Source organism: Dermacentor silvarum, chromosome 1 (genome assembly GCF_013339745.2).
Source record: "Dermacentor silvarum isolate Dsil-2018 chromosome 1, BIME_Dsil_1.4, whole genome shotgun sequence".
Lineage (NCBI taxonomy): Eukaryota > Metazoa > Arthropoda > Arachnida > Ixodida > Ixodidae > Dermacentor > Dermacentor silvarum.
The window spans coordinates 193966821-193985903 of record NC_051154.1 but is presented as its reverse complement, the minus strand read 5'-3'; the positions used below and the strand labels follow the sequence as shown (position 1 = coordinate 193985903).

The window sequence follows — 19083 nt, the reverse complement described above, 5'->3', positions numbered from 1 at the left end:
TCTGAAACGTTCCATTTGGGCTAAATTTCTTTTTTCACTTTCAGGCGCGCGCTGATTGGCTGGTTGAGCAAAACTGGAAAAGAAGTTGCGCCACCTAGTAGTTCCGGTGTACGTCATTTTGACGTCACGGTGTCAGTGCGTGCTCCCAACATGTATAGTGGAATCTCGATGATACGATCACGGCTAATACGAATTTCCGGATGATAGGAATTTTTCTGTGGTCCCGGCCGAGCCCCATTACTTTGCAACGTGCTAGAGAACGGTTGTTACGAATCGATTTTCGACCCACGTCGGTTGATACGAATAAACGCCGCCCCACCGACGGCCGCGAAGAAGAACAGCGCGCAGTCACGCGCTTTCTCCCTTTCTATTTTGGCGCGGACGCGGCGCTGGGAAGTGCGGAGGCTGCGACTGGGTGTGAAGAGTTTGAAGCGGTGGCGCTTTTGTTGCTTTTGTGCTTTTCCTTTTGCGTGAGGAAGCGCGGCCGCCGCAGCGAGCGAAGGTTTGTGCGGTCTATCGCTTCAGCGGAAACTAAGCGGCGTAAGGGCACAGCGCATACAAAGGTCAGAGCCGTGTGGAGATCGCTTTCAAGATACGGTGCACACGACAACACCGACAGCCGGCACAGGCGCAAAGTACAAGAACGCATTTGTTGGCAGAGTAGACGCCGGCCCCCCCCCCCCCTCCCTCCCTCCCTCCCTCCCGCGCTGCCTTCGCGCTTTGCTCCTTTCGCGTGGGAGATTGCGTCGCCAGTTACCCTTGCACCCGGTTGCAAGATACGCATTTGGTGCCGCAGCCACAGAGTCGCCCCCCCTCCCTCCCTCACTCCCTCCCATACCCCCACGGCCTTTCACGCGACGGAAGTCGCGTTTGCTCTCCGCTGTGCGTTCGCTTTCCGCTGTGCGTTCGCTCTCCGTGAAGGCGCGCGTCCCCCGCGCGCTTTCGCTCACACATACGGCTTGGCGACGATTTTATCGCCCTTAGACTCATGCTCCATGTCTCATGCTCCTCCTCCGCATTGCCCTCGTTGATCTCTCTCATCGGTGGGCGCACCTTGTTGAGAAGCGTACTCGCTGCCCCCCTTGTCGGCGAGATTTTCCCGCGGAAGCCGCATTATAACCGGTATTTCGTCTCACGCGGCTGCACTGTAAGCGGTATGCGTATACATGGAGTTCTATGGGAGGGTAAACGGGAGTCTGAAAAGGCCGTGTTGTAGCCAGTTCTGCACTATAAACGGTTACGTTATAAGTAGTCTATACTGTAAATGCTTTTTACGTGCGTGTGCCTGAGTGAGTTCACTTCTGACTCTTTAATTTAGCTAGTTTTAATTGTGTTTCGATGATACGAATTTCGGCTAATACGAATATTTTTCGTGACCCCGTGAGATTCGTATCATTGCGTTTCCACTGTATTGAATAAACGAACACGCCTGTGATGTATTGCGGCCTATGCATTCGAAAACAATGCACCTGAGCCGCTCTGCACGCACACGGTGCGCCGTCTCGTGTTTTTTGTGAAGCGTTCGAGAGCGCGTGTTGGTAGTGCATGCTGACGTCGCGGTTAAGCAGCCGGTTGGCTTTTGAACGCGACTTTCGCCTAAGCGAAATATTGCCGAAGTGGAACGTTTCAGAATACGGCCCCAGGAGGAGGAAAGCAATGACAGGCTCCTCCTCCCTCGTGTCCCCCCCCCTCACCTCGCCTGTGAAAAGGTCTGTAGTAAGGAGAAAATTGAGCGTTGGTGCTGGCTTTACAATTACAAGCATCACAAAATTACAAGGGAAGAAAGAATTGCAGCACAAAATGCAGCACATTCCCAGTTAGCCTTGCACTGCAGCAGCTGTGGTTGTGTGCCTGTATTAGTGATGCACCCATGCTTTTCCAGCATGAAGATCAGTGAGTACGTGAGCTATTTCACCATATAAAGAAAAGAGGGTCCATATGCATTAGCCAGCCCTCAATTTTTCTCTTGGAAAGGCAAATAACTTTGCCTGATAGGTGCTAGATGTGTGCTAGTTTTTGTTAAGGTGTAGGTTGTCTATTGTCACTGGCGGTCCGCATTGTTTTTCACTCCCGTTTTCATCCTTGCGGTATGTTTTTTTCTTCAAATCTTGGCTTTCTTTATGACTTGCGATAGCGGGGTTGTTTGGTTTTCGTTTTGTGTTTAACCAAGTGTCTTCTGTGAATAAAATTTAGTAGAAATTCAGTGCTTTTTCTGTTTGAGTTCTTTCTTCTCTATCCTTGTGGTATTATGCTGCTCGTAATAATGACCTTTTTATAGTGTTGACTCTGAATCCTTTGACACTGTGCACTGCAATTCAGTGGAAATTAGCTACCCATGAATAAATTTGATAGTCGTTTTGTCTATGCAGTCTTCATCAAGCCGAAAGGTGTCTGTAGCGTCTGATGCACCTGGATCACGCAAGTCAACTCGAAAAGCATCTTTTGTGATCGGCGAGGGTTCCCGGACTTCCTCATCAGTTCAGGAGTACAATGATTACATTGAAGCAGCTGTCCAAGGTTTCATGAGCAGGCTGGACATTGAGGTACTGTGGCTAACTTTGTAACCTGTTTTACATGCTGCGATTCTATGGTGCAAGGTGCTCTGCTGAGCTGGGCCACTCTGCTATTGTGCAAATTTTGTTCGTTGAATTTAATAAATTTTGTTGTCACATTGTGCACATCGCACCACACTGCCATTGGTGAGTGTGGTAGCTAGGCCACTTTTTTTGCTTGCTTACAACAGTATAGTGATTTGCATGGCCATGTCATTAATGATTCATTTGTGATAATGACATGGCACTAAGGCAATCCACATTCTTGTTGTCACTGAGACACTCATGAGCTCATCTTCTGTTGTTTTAATGTTGCACCTTGGCTACAGCCGTTTCGGGAGTATATCGATAAGCAAAATGGAGTGCGCTCATTCAGTTTCTGTACCAGCACAACAGATTAAAGGCAAAATTAGGAGAAGAATGCACAGTCAATGTATGAAAATTAATACAGTCGCTGACTCATAATTTGTGCTTGGTGTAATCCACCTACAAGTTTGAATAATCGGAAGTCTGAAAGAACGAATTGGCTAGAAAATTATTTTGTCATTATATTATAAAGTGACTAATTACACAAGGGGCACAAACTTTGTCAACATGTTGCTGCATGCACACATGCTTGCATGCAACTCATTTTGGGTCAGACTGTGTTCAAGGGTCGTTCTACAGGGTGTTTTATTTTAGGTGCACCAAAATTTTAAAAATAGCCTGTGGCAGATAGCACAATTCTAATCCTTGATCTAAACTACTCGATGAGGCGGCCGTTACTTCCACAAGAAATCCAAATGCCTAATTGAATACTGAACATAATTATGCTAATTCACTTTTTAATTAATTATTTTACGGCACATATCCTAATCTACAAACTAGCTGGCGAGTTACCAAGGTGTATCCACTACGAATGAATTTTCTGGGCTGCACTAGTTTCAAGATATTAATTTTCAAAAAAAAAATTATGGGGTTTTACGTGCCAAAACCAGTACTGATTATGAGGCACGCCGTAGTGGGGGACTCCGGAAATTTGGACCACCTGGGGTTCTTTAACGTGCACCTAAATCTATGTACACGGGTGTTTTCGCATTTCGCCCCCATCGAAATGCGGCCGCCGTGGCCGGGATTCGATCCCGCGACCTCGTGCTCAGCAGCTCAACACCATAGCCACTGAGCAACCACGGCGGGTGATATTAATTTTCAATGTGTCTGATGAAATGCATTGGTGTTCCAGTTACTTTGGTGCTTCAATGCATAAAACAGCATTTTCTTCAAAAAGATAACTGGAACGCCAACGCATTTCATTGGACACTTTGAAAATTAATATCTTGAAACTGATTCAGTCCTAACAATTCGTTCCAAGTTGATATGCCTTGCGAACTCACCAGCTATAATTCGTACATTGAAATATTTGCTGCAATGGAATTCATTAAAAAGTTAACTAGCATAATTCTGTTAATTATTCAGTTAGGCATTTTGATTTCTTGTGGAAGTAATGGCCGCCTCATCGAGTAGTTTAGATCAAGGATTAGAATTGTGCTATCTGCCACAGGCAATTTTCAAAAATTTGGTGCAGCTAAAATAAAACACCCTGCATATTTTCACTATCATAATGCTGTCACTACAGATAATACAGTCAGTGCATGCACCAAATATATGCATCCCCTGGTTACTTGAACAGGAGTCGACCGTGTTCGGCAGCTGAATGCTCGCAAGTTTCGTTGCAACAGTTATTGCCCGGCACTTCCCTCATTTCATTACCGCCACCATTGGCGCCGACAATTAAAATTAAATTAAATTATAGGGTTTTACGTGCCAAAACCAGTTCTGATTATGAGGCACGCCGTAGTGGGGGACTCCGGAAATTTGGACCACCTGGGGTTCTTTAACGTGCACCTAAATCTAAGTACACGGGTGTTTTCGCATTTCGTCCCCATCGAAATGCGGCCGCCGTGGCCGGGATTCGATCCCGCGACCTCGTGCTCAGCAGCCCAAGATTGGCGCCGACAATGAGCGTGGAGTTGATGCCATTTGAAGCTGCTGCTTGACCATGAGGTCACGGGATCAAATCTCGGCTGCAGCGGCCGCATTTCAATGGAAGTGAAATGCCAAAACACTTGTGCGTTGGGTGCACGTTAAAGAACACCAGGTGGTCAAAATTAACCCGGAGTCACCCACTACGGCAGGCCTCATAATCATACTGTGGTTTTGGCACATAAAACTCCAGAATTTATTATTATATTGAAGCTGCTTGACAATTCTTGACATTTTGACCTCCTGGGGTTCTTTTGCATTATAGTGCACATTAAAAAACCCCATGGGGTCAAAATTAATCGGGAGCCCTCCACTACGACGTGCCTCATAATCAGAACTGGTTTTGGCATGTAAAACCCCAGAAAGAAGAAGACGATTCTAAATGACAAAAATTTGTAACGGCACACAGCGAAGTTACCCGAAATCGCCGCTATTCAATACGTTAAGGAACAAACATTGGACACAGATACACAACAAACGTAAATGCAGCCTCGACAACTTAGCAGCTTGACTTGGCTTGTCCCATGTTTTGGGTGTGGTCAATAGCTACTGGATCAACTAGGCTTCGCTACTTGGTTTTGAGAAGGTGCTGGCAAAGCATCGAAACAATCCTTATGCTTTTTCTCATTGCCTCAGTGGCCAAATTTGCAGTCCGAATCATCAAAGGGCACATTGTAAGGAGTATGAAATTTCGGTTTGGAGTGGCTGAAGCCTTGGAGTCATCCAAGTATTTGCGTAGCCAAGTGCGAGCTGTATGCAGCGCATCGACTGGCATGTTTCAGGGAAGAAGCGTTTGTTCCTGCTATCTGTTGTGCTATCTGCTAATTCGTCATTAACTCTTTCCTTACCAGGCCTATAGAAATCAGTCAGTTTTATCGACAGTTTTTCTACATATTGTTAAACATTTCTTTTGGAATTCTTCTACTAGCAATGCCATGCACTGTCTGAAATGACGACTGAGCTGTTGGTCAGATTTGACCAATTTTTGCAGATTGTAAAAAATAAAACTGCAACTGGAGGTATAGTCAGAAAAAGTATCCAGTACTCCTAGCACTTCCTCAATAAAACAATGCAAAATTTTCGCTATGGTCGACTCGACAACATATTCTTTAAATGGCAGCACCAGTTAAGACACAGAAGCTTTTGTCGGGTTGTCAAATTTTCTGATCCGATGTCTAGGCTGTTTTAATAATGTCTCAAACAACGGTAGATGCTCATGAGTGTGTGTCTTTTTTTATAACTAGGTTCGACTAATATCTAGTGCAACTTGATTTTTCCCACCGTGGGTTGCTTTTATTCATCAGCGTTTTGGCAGCATATGTACTACAGTCAACGTAAGATTTTTCGGACTGCCTAGGGGCCGCAAAATTGTTAGAAAAAACAGGCAGTTCGAAAAAAACGAATGCATGCGTTTTACTGCCATCAAGGGCTCAAATTGCCACAGGCACGTCCGAAATAGCTCGGCCGTTTTCACATTTGTGCAGTTACTGCTTTCCTGCACACATGGGCATCACTAAGGCTACTATTGACACAACAAACCTGCGTACAAATTTTTTTCTTTTCTGTCCTACAAAAGTAGGGAACTGGGAGCCAGACGCATATTTTGTTACGGGTTGCTATTTTGCATTTAGTAGTTAGTGTATAGTGCACGCGGCTCCAGCAAACACTTGTGTCACCTATTCCCGCAGCCCTCCCTCTGTCCACGTGAAGCGCTTTGTGATACGGCGGTGAGCCAAATCACTATTGGGATTTTCGGCTCAGTCGTGTTTGATCCATCGCCATTGCCCATGCTAGGGCTGCTCCATTGGCGCTGTCATGCTCTGTTGTGTCAATGCTAGCTGCGAAGCGATCCAATTCACGTCGTATAGCACATGACAGATTCATCCACGATAACATCCGTTGTCTGAATCCAGCTTTATCTGCATCACCAAAGAATGGGGGAATAGAGCTGCTGGCCGAAGATACGACGTGGTCGAGTCATGCATCCGAAAATAGAGACGTTTGTGCAAAGATTTGAGCGTTGATGTATGTAGTTATTTCTGTAGAATATATCTGCAGATATTTTTTTTTTTTTTCGGGGCTGTTGTAATTGGGGGTGTGGGTTGGTTGGTGGCAGGTTATATGTGGTGGCAGGTTATACGTGGGAAAATATGGTATGTCAGTTTTTATTTACTCCTAGTACTTATATAAAAATAGCTACTAATAATAACTTTCAGTTGTGTTCCTTCAGGTGCTTTTTTGAAGTTTCAAATAAGATTTCCCAAAACTGTCTTAGCAATTATTACTGCTTCAAATGCATTCAAAACACCAGTGGTCAGGCTATAATTTTATGTATCGGGGTATATGTTCTGACTGCTATGTCGTGAAATAAAATGTTAAAATATAAAAGCAACGAACGTGAGCACATTTCTAGCGGTTAACTTTAACTAAACAGTTAAAGAACGCCACAAATTTGACTTCAGAATGCCATGACCATTGTGTCCATCATGGAAGCCTAAGATCGAGGGCAGTTGTTGTACAGCAGTTGTGAAAGGAATATAATATTTTGGTTTCCTGTGAAAAATTACCTACATTTCTAAGCTGTTAGTTTATATAGTTTTTCTTTTTTTGATAATGTCAAACAGGGTGGCCACACTGCTGTAGCTAGAGGGACAGAGATGAATAACATTTTGTTTATTGACAGCGTCATAAAGCTCCATTTTTCACTTCATTCATTTCATCGTGCTCACTATTGCATACATTTCTGAGTTTGGTGGCCACACAGCTGTAGCTAGAGGGACAGAGATGAATAACATTTTGTTTATTGACAGTGTCATAAGCTCCATTTTTCACTTCGTTTATTTCATCGTGCTCACTATTGCATACATTTCTGAGTTTGTCTTCAAGTGGTTATGTTTGCTGTCTTTTTTTTTCTATCCCCCCCCCCCCCTCTCTTTCTTTGATATCCTGTGATTTATTAAAGCTGTAATGGCGTGCCAAGCCTTTCGCTTGGCTAACCTTTCCATTTATAGGTAAAATGTCTCTCACCAGCCTGCACGTATTTTCGCATACTGGTTCATGTAAACAGTTTCCTTGTGATACATTCTTGGAATACGCAAGTTGTGTGCATGATGGGTGGGCTATGCAGTGTGAATAACGTAAGATGGCAGTGCATGTTCAATACCGCAAGGAACCATGAGCCTAAGGATTCTATCCATTTACTGACTGATAAGCACAACAGTCGGACTTCCCCACACACCTACACCACCTAGCTAGTACTAAAAGCACGGACATCGGGAGGATTCTTTTCAATAGTACAAAGAATGCCTCTGAAATGTGCATAGTCCGCACTCCCAGTACTGAAGCGACACTTGCTTTTTGTCTCCGGACACTACAGCATCGGGGAACGCCTCTTTGAAAAAACATAGTAATGTAAATTATATTGGGAAAGTGTTTTTTTGTTGTTGTTGTTGTTTTTGTTTGACAGCTCTGTGCCACAAGATTGAAGAAACTTAGGACTATTCATAAGAAAATAAGAGCAATAAGCAAGTTTCAGCCTTTGGGATATCAGAGACAAACATATGCATGCGCGTGTGCATACACAGATTCTTGTTGGAGCACATGGCACTACTGCTCTAGCTGGACTAAACATTTGCGTGCAAAAAATGTTTGTCTGGTAACTGCTCCAAAAGGGTGATTTTCAGCTCTAAAGTGAGGTTTTAGTTGTTCCAAAAGGTGCTCCGAAATGACTTGGACCAATCACATCACTGGGAGCTGCAGGTATCTGAGGGCAGTACTCAGAAACCTTCAAACATGCATTATCTCCCTATGACTAAAATGAGCACTGGAGGAGTCATGCTGGGAATATAGGACAAGTGAGACTACGGTTTAAGAATGCATGTTTTAAATAAATGAGATTCTTGTATGTTCGCAGACAAGTTATTGTTTTGCTGAGGCCAATGATGAGTGCATTCTATGCGTGCTTATGGGGATGCTCAGGATCATGCTGATCCCAATGATCACCTTCACTTTCATGTTGCAGGATGAGGAAATGATTCGGAACATGATTGCAGTAAAGGAGTTTCAGCCAGGAGAGTACTTGAGCAAGGAGGATTCAGGCGAGCCAGCTTCCCTCTTCTTTATTCTTTCGGGATATGTGGCTGTCTCCCAGAAGACATCTGCCAAGGACACTGATGTGCGTGATAAGAGGCTGTTTGAGCTCTTTTTTTTTTTTGCAACTTTTAATGCACAATTGCAGTATTGACCGTATTTACTCTCATAATGAATACACCCTCCCCCCCCCTCCCCCATTTTTCCAGTAAAAAAGATTAATCTTTTCCACGTATACTGATTGTACCCCAAACTTGCTGCCATGAAATAGGAGACACACGGTACGATTCGGCGTCTGACATGCCGAAACGGCAGCGGATCCGAGGCGTTTTATCATGCCATAGCGCCAGATTGTTAGGTGTCTTATCTGGCGCTATGGCACAGCAAAGCACCTCGGATCCGGCTGCTTCCATTCCAGCTCGTCAGATGCTGTATTGAACGACAAATTGTACTGTGTGTCTCGAATTGTTTAGAGGTGGCAGCGGGGAAAAAAAATTTCTAAAAATATTACCCTGCATAATGAACGCACCCCCAACTTTGTAAAAAATTTTTTGGGATAAAAAGGGCATTCGTTATATGAGTAAATACGGTACGGCATATACATTATTCAATGCAGTCAAACTCTCATTAATTCAGACGTATTTGGCCGCACATCGGTCAATTCGGACAACTTTCGGAGCTCAGCGAGCGTGCGACCCAAAAGAGCAAGAACAGCGCTAGCGTCCAACCAAAACGAAGTGACAAAGTTCGCATTGCCGTAGTTAACAGCGGAAATAGTGCGGGAATGACAGCAATGCCTAGAGTGTACTAGACAATGGTCGATTGGGCCAAACGGCGCTCTCCCGCTGAGGTGCCACGTGTGGAAAAATTGTGCGAAGGCGCTGCGAGCGAACTGGATTGGGGCGGAGATGCGCTCCGCGGCATATTCAACGTGTACTTTCGCTGCGGGCGCCGAGGCCGATTGCGCATAGTACGCTCTTAAAATAGTGCTTTATTTCAACTGCAAATTTATGTTTACACCATTTTGCCAAACATATATATTTGAGGCATGGATTACACAACGCGACATCTTCAATTTTGCTGTCATTGTCAAGCGCGTCGTCTGCTAGGGAGCGCATTCGCTACACAGACGTTGGCGGATGTCCAGTTTTTCTCGCAGAACGTCTGTGGAGTACATTTTTTTATGTTTTAGTTGCTCTGGTGCGCCAATGACTCTTGACGGCCGGTACCAAATGTAGTTTTAGCCATGTGAACTGCTGTTTTTACCACTGTCTTCTAAATGTAACTGGTACTCTGCAACATGAAGCTACGTAAGAAAAGTTTGTTATTGATATCGTGTCATTTTACGCGCGCTTCTTGTTGGTGGCTATTGATCAGGAACAATGATCGAAGAAAACAATATTAGAGTGAAATAAACTAGGTTTATTAACTGTGTGGCGCAAAGAGTGACCAATGTATTTCTAGGTAATTAAATGAAAGGCTACATAGACATATATATTCACGATATATATCTAAGGGAAAAAATAACAAATATTCTAAATGCGCTAATTGAAAAAGTGAGAACTCCTGACCAGAATACGTGCACGTGTTTGCAGTAACAAACACACTTATTAATGAATACTGCACATAAAACTCTAATTTGCAGAAATAATATTCATAGCAGGCAAAGCCATCTTACACACACACGCACGCACGCACGCACATGTAACGCATAACAGCACTAGTCTCAAAGGTGAGTGACCGATGCAAGTGAGGACTATTATTCCGGTTCTTTGACGTGCACCTAAAAAGAAGTACACGAGTCTTTTTTCCATTTCATTCCCATCGAATTCTGCGACCTGGAATGAACCCGTGAGCTCCAGTTTAGCAGCGCAACGCCGTGTCTACTATATAGCCATTAATAGGCTACCGCGCAGGCTTTCTTTCTTTTCTTTTTTTTTCTGTTTTGAAGTATCGACTGGAAAAATTCCATGTACGGCTTACGGCCAAAGATTAGCATATAGAATGACTAACTAAAACCGTTTTCGGCGCTCGAGGTCTGACCTCTATAAATGACCTCGTAACAATTACTCCGCATTCTGTTAGACGAGGATGGTGGAAACTTGAATGGAATGTTGCGCTGCAGTTTTCTCTTTTTTTTTAAATCTATAACAATGCTTCCTGTAAATCTGAGTACAAGGCGCCGGATGGGGCAGATATGCTTTACTTGTTCGAAGCGGCAAGCAGGAAGGTTACATATGTTTCATCATCTGTGTTTCGCAAGACGTACTGATGGAAAACTATATGCGCAACAATACACACGAGAGATACATGCTGCTTGAAGAACGAGAAAAATATTTGTTGTCCAAAGGGAACCGTACAGAAACATAGTATAATGAAAGCCGACACTGCGGCCGCAACGCACGCGCAATCACCGAGCGGCATTAAAAATTAAACAAAATAAAGAAGAGAAAGAAAGGAATTTATTCTTAAGGCACAAATACAGGTCATATGCAATTATGAACACCATTTGAGCGGTCTGAACGCAAATACCAGCGCGCGAAGTAGTACGAATGACCCTGCCGAGCAGTATTGCCAGCAGTTTTCAACGGCGCGACCTTGATGCGGCCCAATCCACTTCAATCACAGCGCCGCCACAGTATTTTTTCACGTCGGGCACCTCACTGCAAAGTATGCGCCGCCCCAGCCGCTCGTCCCACTCAACCGTATTGTAGTATGTTCAAACAACGCCGCAACGCTTGATGCCTATTTGTGTATTTAAAGGCTTTATTCTTGCATGTGCTGCCGCGTATAACACCGAATTGGCCGTAGGCTTTCATCATCGCGTCGATAGCGGCTGCGGTTTTCTCCGCAGCAGTTGTGACGAACACTTCTTTCGTTTTGACTCGGTGCAAAGCTGTCGAGGATGAAGAGCACCATCTACATTGCGATTATGTTTTTGCCAGCTCACTGGCGAAAACATGATCAGGATGTGCACGCGATAGTGCAATGCGTGTCGCAAACGAAGGCGCGCGCCGCGGCCCTGCTGCGAAGGAAGTCGTGAGGCCTCGATTGCGATTCCGACTCATTGAGATGACGAGAATTTCAGCTTCCGCTCTGCTTTTATGCGAAATAGCAAGATGAGTCGCTCACTCATTCACTAAATAAAAGCGCGTTGACATAGTAAGCATTTACTTATTGTTTTCTGGATACCCTCGGCAATTCGACATTCTGTTAATTCGGCCATTTTTTGCGGTCCCGTGAAATCCGAATTAACGAGGTTTTACTGTACTTGTATAATGAAAGCACTTTTTCGCCCAAAAGAACTGTAGCAAAGTTGGGGGTGCATTTAATATGTGGGATAAATTTTATGAGAACTTCTTCAAAAGAGGAAAAATTGAAGAGTAGGATGGTAATGACTAAAAAAAAAGACATTAGATAACTTAGCTTTGCAGTAAATATACATGGTCACTATTTGCAAGCAGTGAGAGCTTCTTTGCAAACAGTGACATCTTTCCAGTATTCTGCTCCCAGAAGGTGGGACATGCTTGATTCAGAGAGAGCAACGTCTGCTTCTGCCAGTAGTACATGCGGACTTCGTCAACACTGAAATGCATTATGGCATCCCACCACCCACAGCAAAACACACGACAGGCAGAAAAGTGAGCAGCAGACACACTGCCTTGGAAAGGTTGCCTTCATTGTCACAAAAAGAAAAAAAAGAATCATGAGATCCCATGCACTGTTAGAATCTGTGAAAGGGAAACTTTGATGAGCTGTAGCCACACAAAGTGGCGTAACGCAATAAGAAGTGCGTAGCGGACTTATGGAACGAACGCGCCCTATAACGGTCATCATCCATGGCGACTTACCTTGCAAAGCAAAAATAAGTTTTATTCAGGGGTGATATTCTCGAGCGATAACTTTCAGTGATACTACAGTTGATCCTGGATATATTAAATTCAGAATTCAGATAATATCGGATTCTTGTCCACATCGAACTCCCGTTCACCGCTACATTTGATATATTGAACGCTCCGACGCACTGTGCCTATGCAAATATGCTTCTTCTAACAGAGACGCAATGCCTTGCATCGTCGGAAATATTTAATGCCAATGAAATTGAAACAGCACCATTTTGTCAGATGTTGGTAAACAGGAAATTGAATCTGAAGGGTAGTACGTGCCATAGAGGAAAAATAAGCAGGGTGCTCTCAGTTTTGCTTGCTGCACATATGGAGAAATGGCTCATGCTAACTGTGGCCATTATCGGCAGGAGCAGATTGCCACTCTGCTTCAAGAATGCGAATGACCTCCCGGTCTCATAACCGTTTCACAAGAAAGCGTGGATGACATTTGACCTTTTCACTGCAAGGGGCCGGGCATGGCATGCCGAACTGGAGATATCTTTGCTGCCGAGTAGGTCTTCTTGTAGACAATGGCTTTCCACAAATGGCATCTTGGGATTCTATGAGCGGCCAAAACGAATATGGCCCCAACCCTCACTTGGACAGATCTGTACATTACAGTTTGAATTTAAAAATCACCAGATGCCGCATTCACACTTCCGCGAAAAGACCGTTGTGGCATTGATGCGCAAGTCTTATCGCTGTGTGATTTGGGGGTCCGGTTTTATGTGGGCTCGCACTGTTACACGTGAGTGGGAATGGATCCAAATGTTCTGTAAGCTGAAGACCACTTTCGAAACTAACAGCTTGTATGTAGCATCGGCAACCACCGACCCAGCAGGCGGAGGGGAAGTGTTGAGAACAAAAGGACTGCGAGGCGTTATAGTGCTGATCGGACACGCAAGAGACGCGCTGAATTTTTAACGTGGTTGAGAAGCGAGGACGACTGGTTCCCACAGGAAGTCTGTTCAAAAACCCGACACAACAGTCTGCCTGGCTTGTTGCCCACATATGATGATCAGCCGTTTAAAAGGCTTGTTTTTGGGATTGAAACGGGAGTGCGGCCGGGCACATTTACACGCGATCCATGTGTGAATGTGCCAATGGGTACACTGATGGTGGCACAGCGCATATTCAACAGGCTGGTTTACTTCCGTTGTGTGTCCATTTCTACCTTATCTTGAATAAAAATGCACAACAAGCACTTCAACGTGCGCGAGGCACACCACGCTCATACGCTCATGTGTCGGGTCCAATTGAGTGATGTGGGCTTTTAGGGTTAGCGTTGCAATGAGTTTATCAAAAATCATTCCGCTGCAATTTGCGACATTGCACCATTCAGGTGCAAAAAAATAAGTTAACTTCATGGCGTTCATCATGGTCTTGGCGAAGCAAAGTTCATGATCTCGAGAAACTGTTCGAGACATGCGATGGTCTCGGATAAGCTTCAGATAAGCATATATATGTTTTGAATTATCGATATATCGAACTATTTCGTGATGCTCTTCGAATTTGGTACATCCAGGATTGACTCTATCACCATCACAAGATTTCATGTGACTTAAGTAGCACTGGACACGTTGAAGCAAGTGGCCGAAAGCATTCCTGGCACTGTGGGAAGCTCTTCGAATTTGGTATATCCAGGATTGACTGTATCACCATCACAAGATTTCACGTGACTTAAGTAGCACTGGACACGTTAAAGCAAGTGGCCGAAAGCATTCCTGGCACTGTGGGAAGATGAAGAGCTTGGCACAGTGACAGAAACCCTGTCGGCTGTATACGCAGACACGTCCGAGGCCAAATCATGTGAAACCTTGTGAAATTTATTGTATCTATGATAGCGACAGCTTCTACTCAGCGAGACAGCCAACGACCACCACCACAATGACGACATGTCAAATGGCGGAGATGTAGGCAAAGAAAGCTTCGCTTTAAAAAATAGGGCCAATGTGCAGCTCATCAGCTTGCTTCTAGCTGCGCAACTGTTTGCGTGTAGTTTTCGATCGGGTGTCACAATAGCACTGCGGTGGAGAACATTCATCTTTCCACTGCGAGATGGCTCTCATTGGCACGTGCTATCATCTTCAACCAGATCGATTATACCAGAAAACTACAGCACGGCCATTCGTTCACAGGACTGCATGGAACTAGCATTGAGGGTGAGGTTATGAGGGGGAAAAAATCCTAATTATTAAGAGGTGCTTGGGATGCGTTTAATGTGCAAGTGCGTTCATTGTGCAAGTAAATACTGTATTTGGTAAGCATTGTATGGTGCATTCTCATTATATTGTTACACTAAGATCCTGTGGATGTCTTTGTTCACTGTTTGTCACATTCCCCCCCCCCCCCCCCCCTGCGATGCTTAAGGTGCAGTCGCAGTTTTTATTGGCACCAGCTAATTAATTTTGAAATTTATGTCCAATTTTATACAGTGTGTTTTGCTATTATGATGAGCATTTGCCGATTTATGCACTTGCCACCAATATTTGATTTGGCCATATCAAACTGGATTGTTACGCATGCAGAGTTCATCATGCTTGTACGAAGATGTGCCTATCAAGTATTGCAAACATAAGCACATAGCAGTACAGGTACTATCACCATAATTTCAGATGTGAACAATTTCAAAACTACTCCAATGCATTGTTTCATTTCCAGGTTCATCTAAATTTGTAATAAAGGCTCAATTAAGACTCCAAAACGTACACTTTTGGCACTACTCCATGCTTAGAAACTGGCTACAGAGCAATTACAAATTGCACTTCTGTGTAGTATCTATGCGTAACAGTCATTCTGATCTGTAATTTCCTGTTTGCGTTTCAATTTATGCTGATGGTGCACAGTGGCATAACAGACATCTGAGAAGAGGGATCGGTATGTTACAGGACATGCTGTACATTGCTCATGTGGGCGACATCACAGGCGCCCTGGAGGTGCTGACAGGCGAGTCGCCCATCTTCTCCCGCAAAGCCAAGGTGGCGTCGCGTGTGGCCTTCCTGACATCCACACAGTGCTATGAGTGAGTGAAGCTGCACAATATATGTGGCAAAGGGCAAAGGAGGTGTATGTGCTCCTAAGATTAATTTAGATAGTTTACAGGAGATGTCTGCTAAAACGAACACGGAAAATATCGTGAATTTTTTTTTTTTTTCGCTTTATCAGAGGTTTGTCCTAAAGAAACACTAAAGAGAAAAATAAGTTGAGCTGTATTAGTAACTTACCCTTCAACAATACCACGTAAGCCACTCTTACCTTAAGAAGAGGCTTGGTGAGCCAGAAAGAATGCAAAAACGAAAGGCGGAGTGATGACACTGCCTTAAAGTTTCCACACAGCTGGCCTGGTGTGTTGTATTCTAAAGGAGCCAAAGGGTGAACTTGGCAAGTTTCAAGAACTGTCTTATCCCATAACAGCCCAAATATAGGAAAATAGTTGAACCTCGATTTAACGAAATTTGCAATGTAACAAACTGTTTTCGTTTCTCGATCTAAGTTCCATTGAAAACCGTGTAGTAAATTGTTTTCGCAATCTAACAAAGTAATTTTGGACATGGTTTCAATTTAACAAAGTTTTCGGCAATTTCAAGCATGTACTTGGAGCCTGTATGGCTGGCAATCGAACAAAAAATTATTAAAATGTCAAGCTATTTTAAGGATCCTTCCGCATGAAATGGCTGAGCATAAAGAATGCCGTCAAAGCACGTGAATCAAACACTGTATTTAGGAAACACCGCTGCACCATTTTGTTGTATTCGTAAACTAGAAACGTTACTTTGTGTAGTTTTCTCTTTGCTATCACCATCAATGCCTTTCTGCTGAAACTGACTTTTTTTTTTTTCAGGGCGAATATTTGTATTACACTTGTTTTTAATTTGTGGGAGCCATCTGATGAAGGCTGCAGGCACTAAGCGTGGTCTGCCATGGTGCCCAAAATATAAGGCGCTGTGCGACAAAACACATGCTACTTTCTTACACTGTGAGGCACGCCGATAAATCTAGAAACCTTATTTCATGTAGTTGTCTCTTGCTATCGCCTCAGTGCTCTGCCTTTCTGGCGAAACTGTGACATTTTTATTTTCAGGACGAATATTTATATATTTTTACACTTTTGTTTGTAAATTGTGGGCACCATCTATGACGGCTGTGGGCACTAAGCGCGGTCAGCCATGGCACCCAAGATTTACGGTACCGCAGAACAAAACACACGCAACTCTCGGATATCGTGAGCCACGCCAATGCACTGCTCTTGGCACACACTGGTGCTCTAACTGTGCTATTATGGCCCTACCTTCTTGCAATTACTTACTGACAAGATACTATCCGCCAGTAATGCTCTGGCAACTAGTGAAGTTGATTTTACTACTGAAACTTGAAAACCTTGAATTAACAAAATTCGCAATTTAACGAAGTTTTTCGCTTCAAGTACAACTTTCTTATGGCGAGGTTTGACTGTACTTCTGTGATGTCAATCTGACATGCCAGGGCGGGGCTTTTGGCATTAAATCCAAACAAACGATGGAAGTTTGGCCATCATTTTCTCTTCTTATAATTAACCCATTACTGCAATATTAAATAGTTTTGGAAGAATACTTTCTCACTCTAAACTGATTTATTGTCACTCTTTAGTGTCTGTTTAACAGAAGTGGTCCAAAGAACCTAATATCTGCTATTCATGGTGCACTGAAATATCTGCTCTAAATGAAATAGCATCAAAGCCATAAGGCAGATTTAAAAAAGAGAGATTTGCTGAATTAGTATGACACAAAGCAGTGATTGAGTTGCTTGCTGGCACTGCAAATCTACGCTCTGTCACAATAACGCGTTTCACCTAGCTTGCTCAAAATTCTTCGGTGCCCTGACGTTGTTGAAAAAAAATGCACAAAAATATTAAGTGCATTATCGGCTGCGTCATGTGTAAAGCTGGTTCTTGCAATTCCTGGGCAGTATTCTTGCCTAAGAGGCACACTGAGGAGCTCCTCAATTATTGTTTCTGTGGTGTCAGCCTTGCAGGTTTCCATGTCATTGTCGATGGTAGTGCAGCCATTGTGTCCACAGAAACATATTTGCTTCTCATGTAGGAAGCAAATGATGATGATGAGCATAATCGCCTCTTCCAAGTCTGCTGATCCGGGCCTCTTATTGAGCTGAGTATCTGACATCATTGACGGCTGCTGAAGTTCGGCTTCACCTCATAACAGATTCGTGTTAAGTGAATTTCTTTTACAATTGCGTCCCAGTCCAGCCAAATGTTCACACATGGTTCCTCATATCCGAAAATTTGGATTAACTGGTCTTGTCCTAATGGGATATATACAAGAAGTACAAATAAAGAAGACAGATTTGGCTCTAAATGTGCTGCTTCAAGGTACCTGTTGATTAGAACTATTATGTACAGATCAGAAAGGCATTCTCCTTTGTAGCATACATTATTTTAATGTGATGTGTTACTATATATTGCCGATTATAAGTCGACTCCGATTACAAGTTGACCCCCCAACTTGCAACCCCTTCTAGGCAAAAAAAAAAAAAAAAGTTGACTCCGAACATAGCCTTAAGCTCCGGCCCTAGCTCAGCAATAAGTATTTTAGAAGAGCGAGTCATGCAAAGAAAGATTTATTTGTCCATGAAATATCGCTCACAACTCGTCGTAGCTTGAGAGAAGGACGCAGTCGCGATCATTGCTATCGTGTGAGCCACTGCTGCTGCTCGTCATCGGAAGCAGTGCAGGCAGTAAGGAGTTGCCGCACGTGGAAAACGCCACATGGACCATGTCGGTTGGCAGTCTATACCAGGCATCGTTGACCCATTGCGCCACTTTGCTCAAAGAAGCGCGCTTCAGCCGCCCTGTCGGTGTCTTCAGGTTTTCCTGTTGGAGCCATTCATTGTAGAATGCACTGATGCGGTCTTTGAATGACTTATTGAGCGCCACGTGCAGCGGCTGAAGAATAGGTATCAGTATGCCCAGAATGGTGACCAGTTCAAATCCAGAGTCCGCTACTGCTTTCTTCACTCGATCCATCCGGAATTATGCGTGCACGGCCTACCTGCAGCTCGATCGAAACTACTTTCGACCCCACAGATAAGTCGACTTTACGATTCTGCGTATAGGTCGACTGCGATTATAGGTCGACCTCCGAACTTTGGAAGGTCATTTTATGAAAAAAAAATTGACTTATAATGGGCAATATACGGTACTTTCGAATGTCCAATGCAGGCATTGTAACATATTTTTAAGTAACTTTTAATAGTAAGTATGTAGGTAGGGTTACTGAAATCTAGCAGGAGAGGTTGGAAGCAGCATACATGTCTACTACATTTCGTTTATCGAGAAGAAACACCACTAGCTGACATTTTTTCTTAGCTTTGGCAGATTTGCTGTTGCTGCAGTGGTTGTAACCTTGCACGTACTTCCAATTTTACTTCTTAAAAAGAAGTAAAACATTTAATATGGTTGACGACGCAATCAGAAATACGTAGTATGCTGCACGAGAAGAAAGGGAACCGAGGGGCCCGATTTTTATTAATCATATCAT

General features: G+C 43.8%; 1 protein-coding gene across 5 annotated transcripts in view; it reads left to right on the top strand.

Moving 5' to 3' along the window:
• The window catches only part of LOC119436591 (neuropathy target esterase sws-like), a 198537-nt gene that overhangs the window by 44545 nt on the left and 134909 nt on the right, over positions 1–19083 (top strand). For all 5 annotated transcript variants that reach the window (XM_049658821.1, XM_049658827.1, XM_049658826.1 and 2 more), the window contains exons 12-14: positions 2370–2543; positions 8596–8748; positions 15439–15572. In XM_049658821.1, the coding sequence (XP_049514778.1) occupies positions 2370–2543; positions 8596–8748; positions 15439–15572 (461 nt within the window). The remainder of the gene's footprint in view (positions 1–2369; positions 2544–8595; positions 8749–15438; positions 15573–19083) is intronic.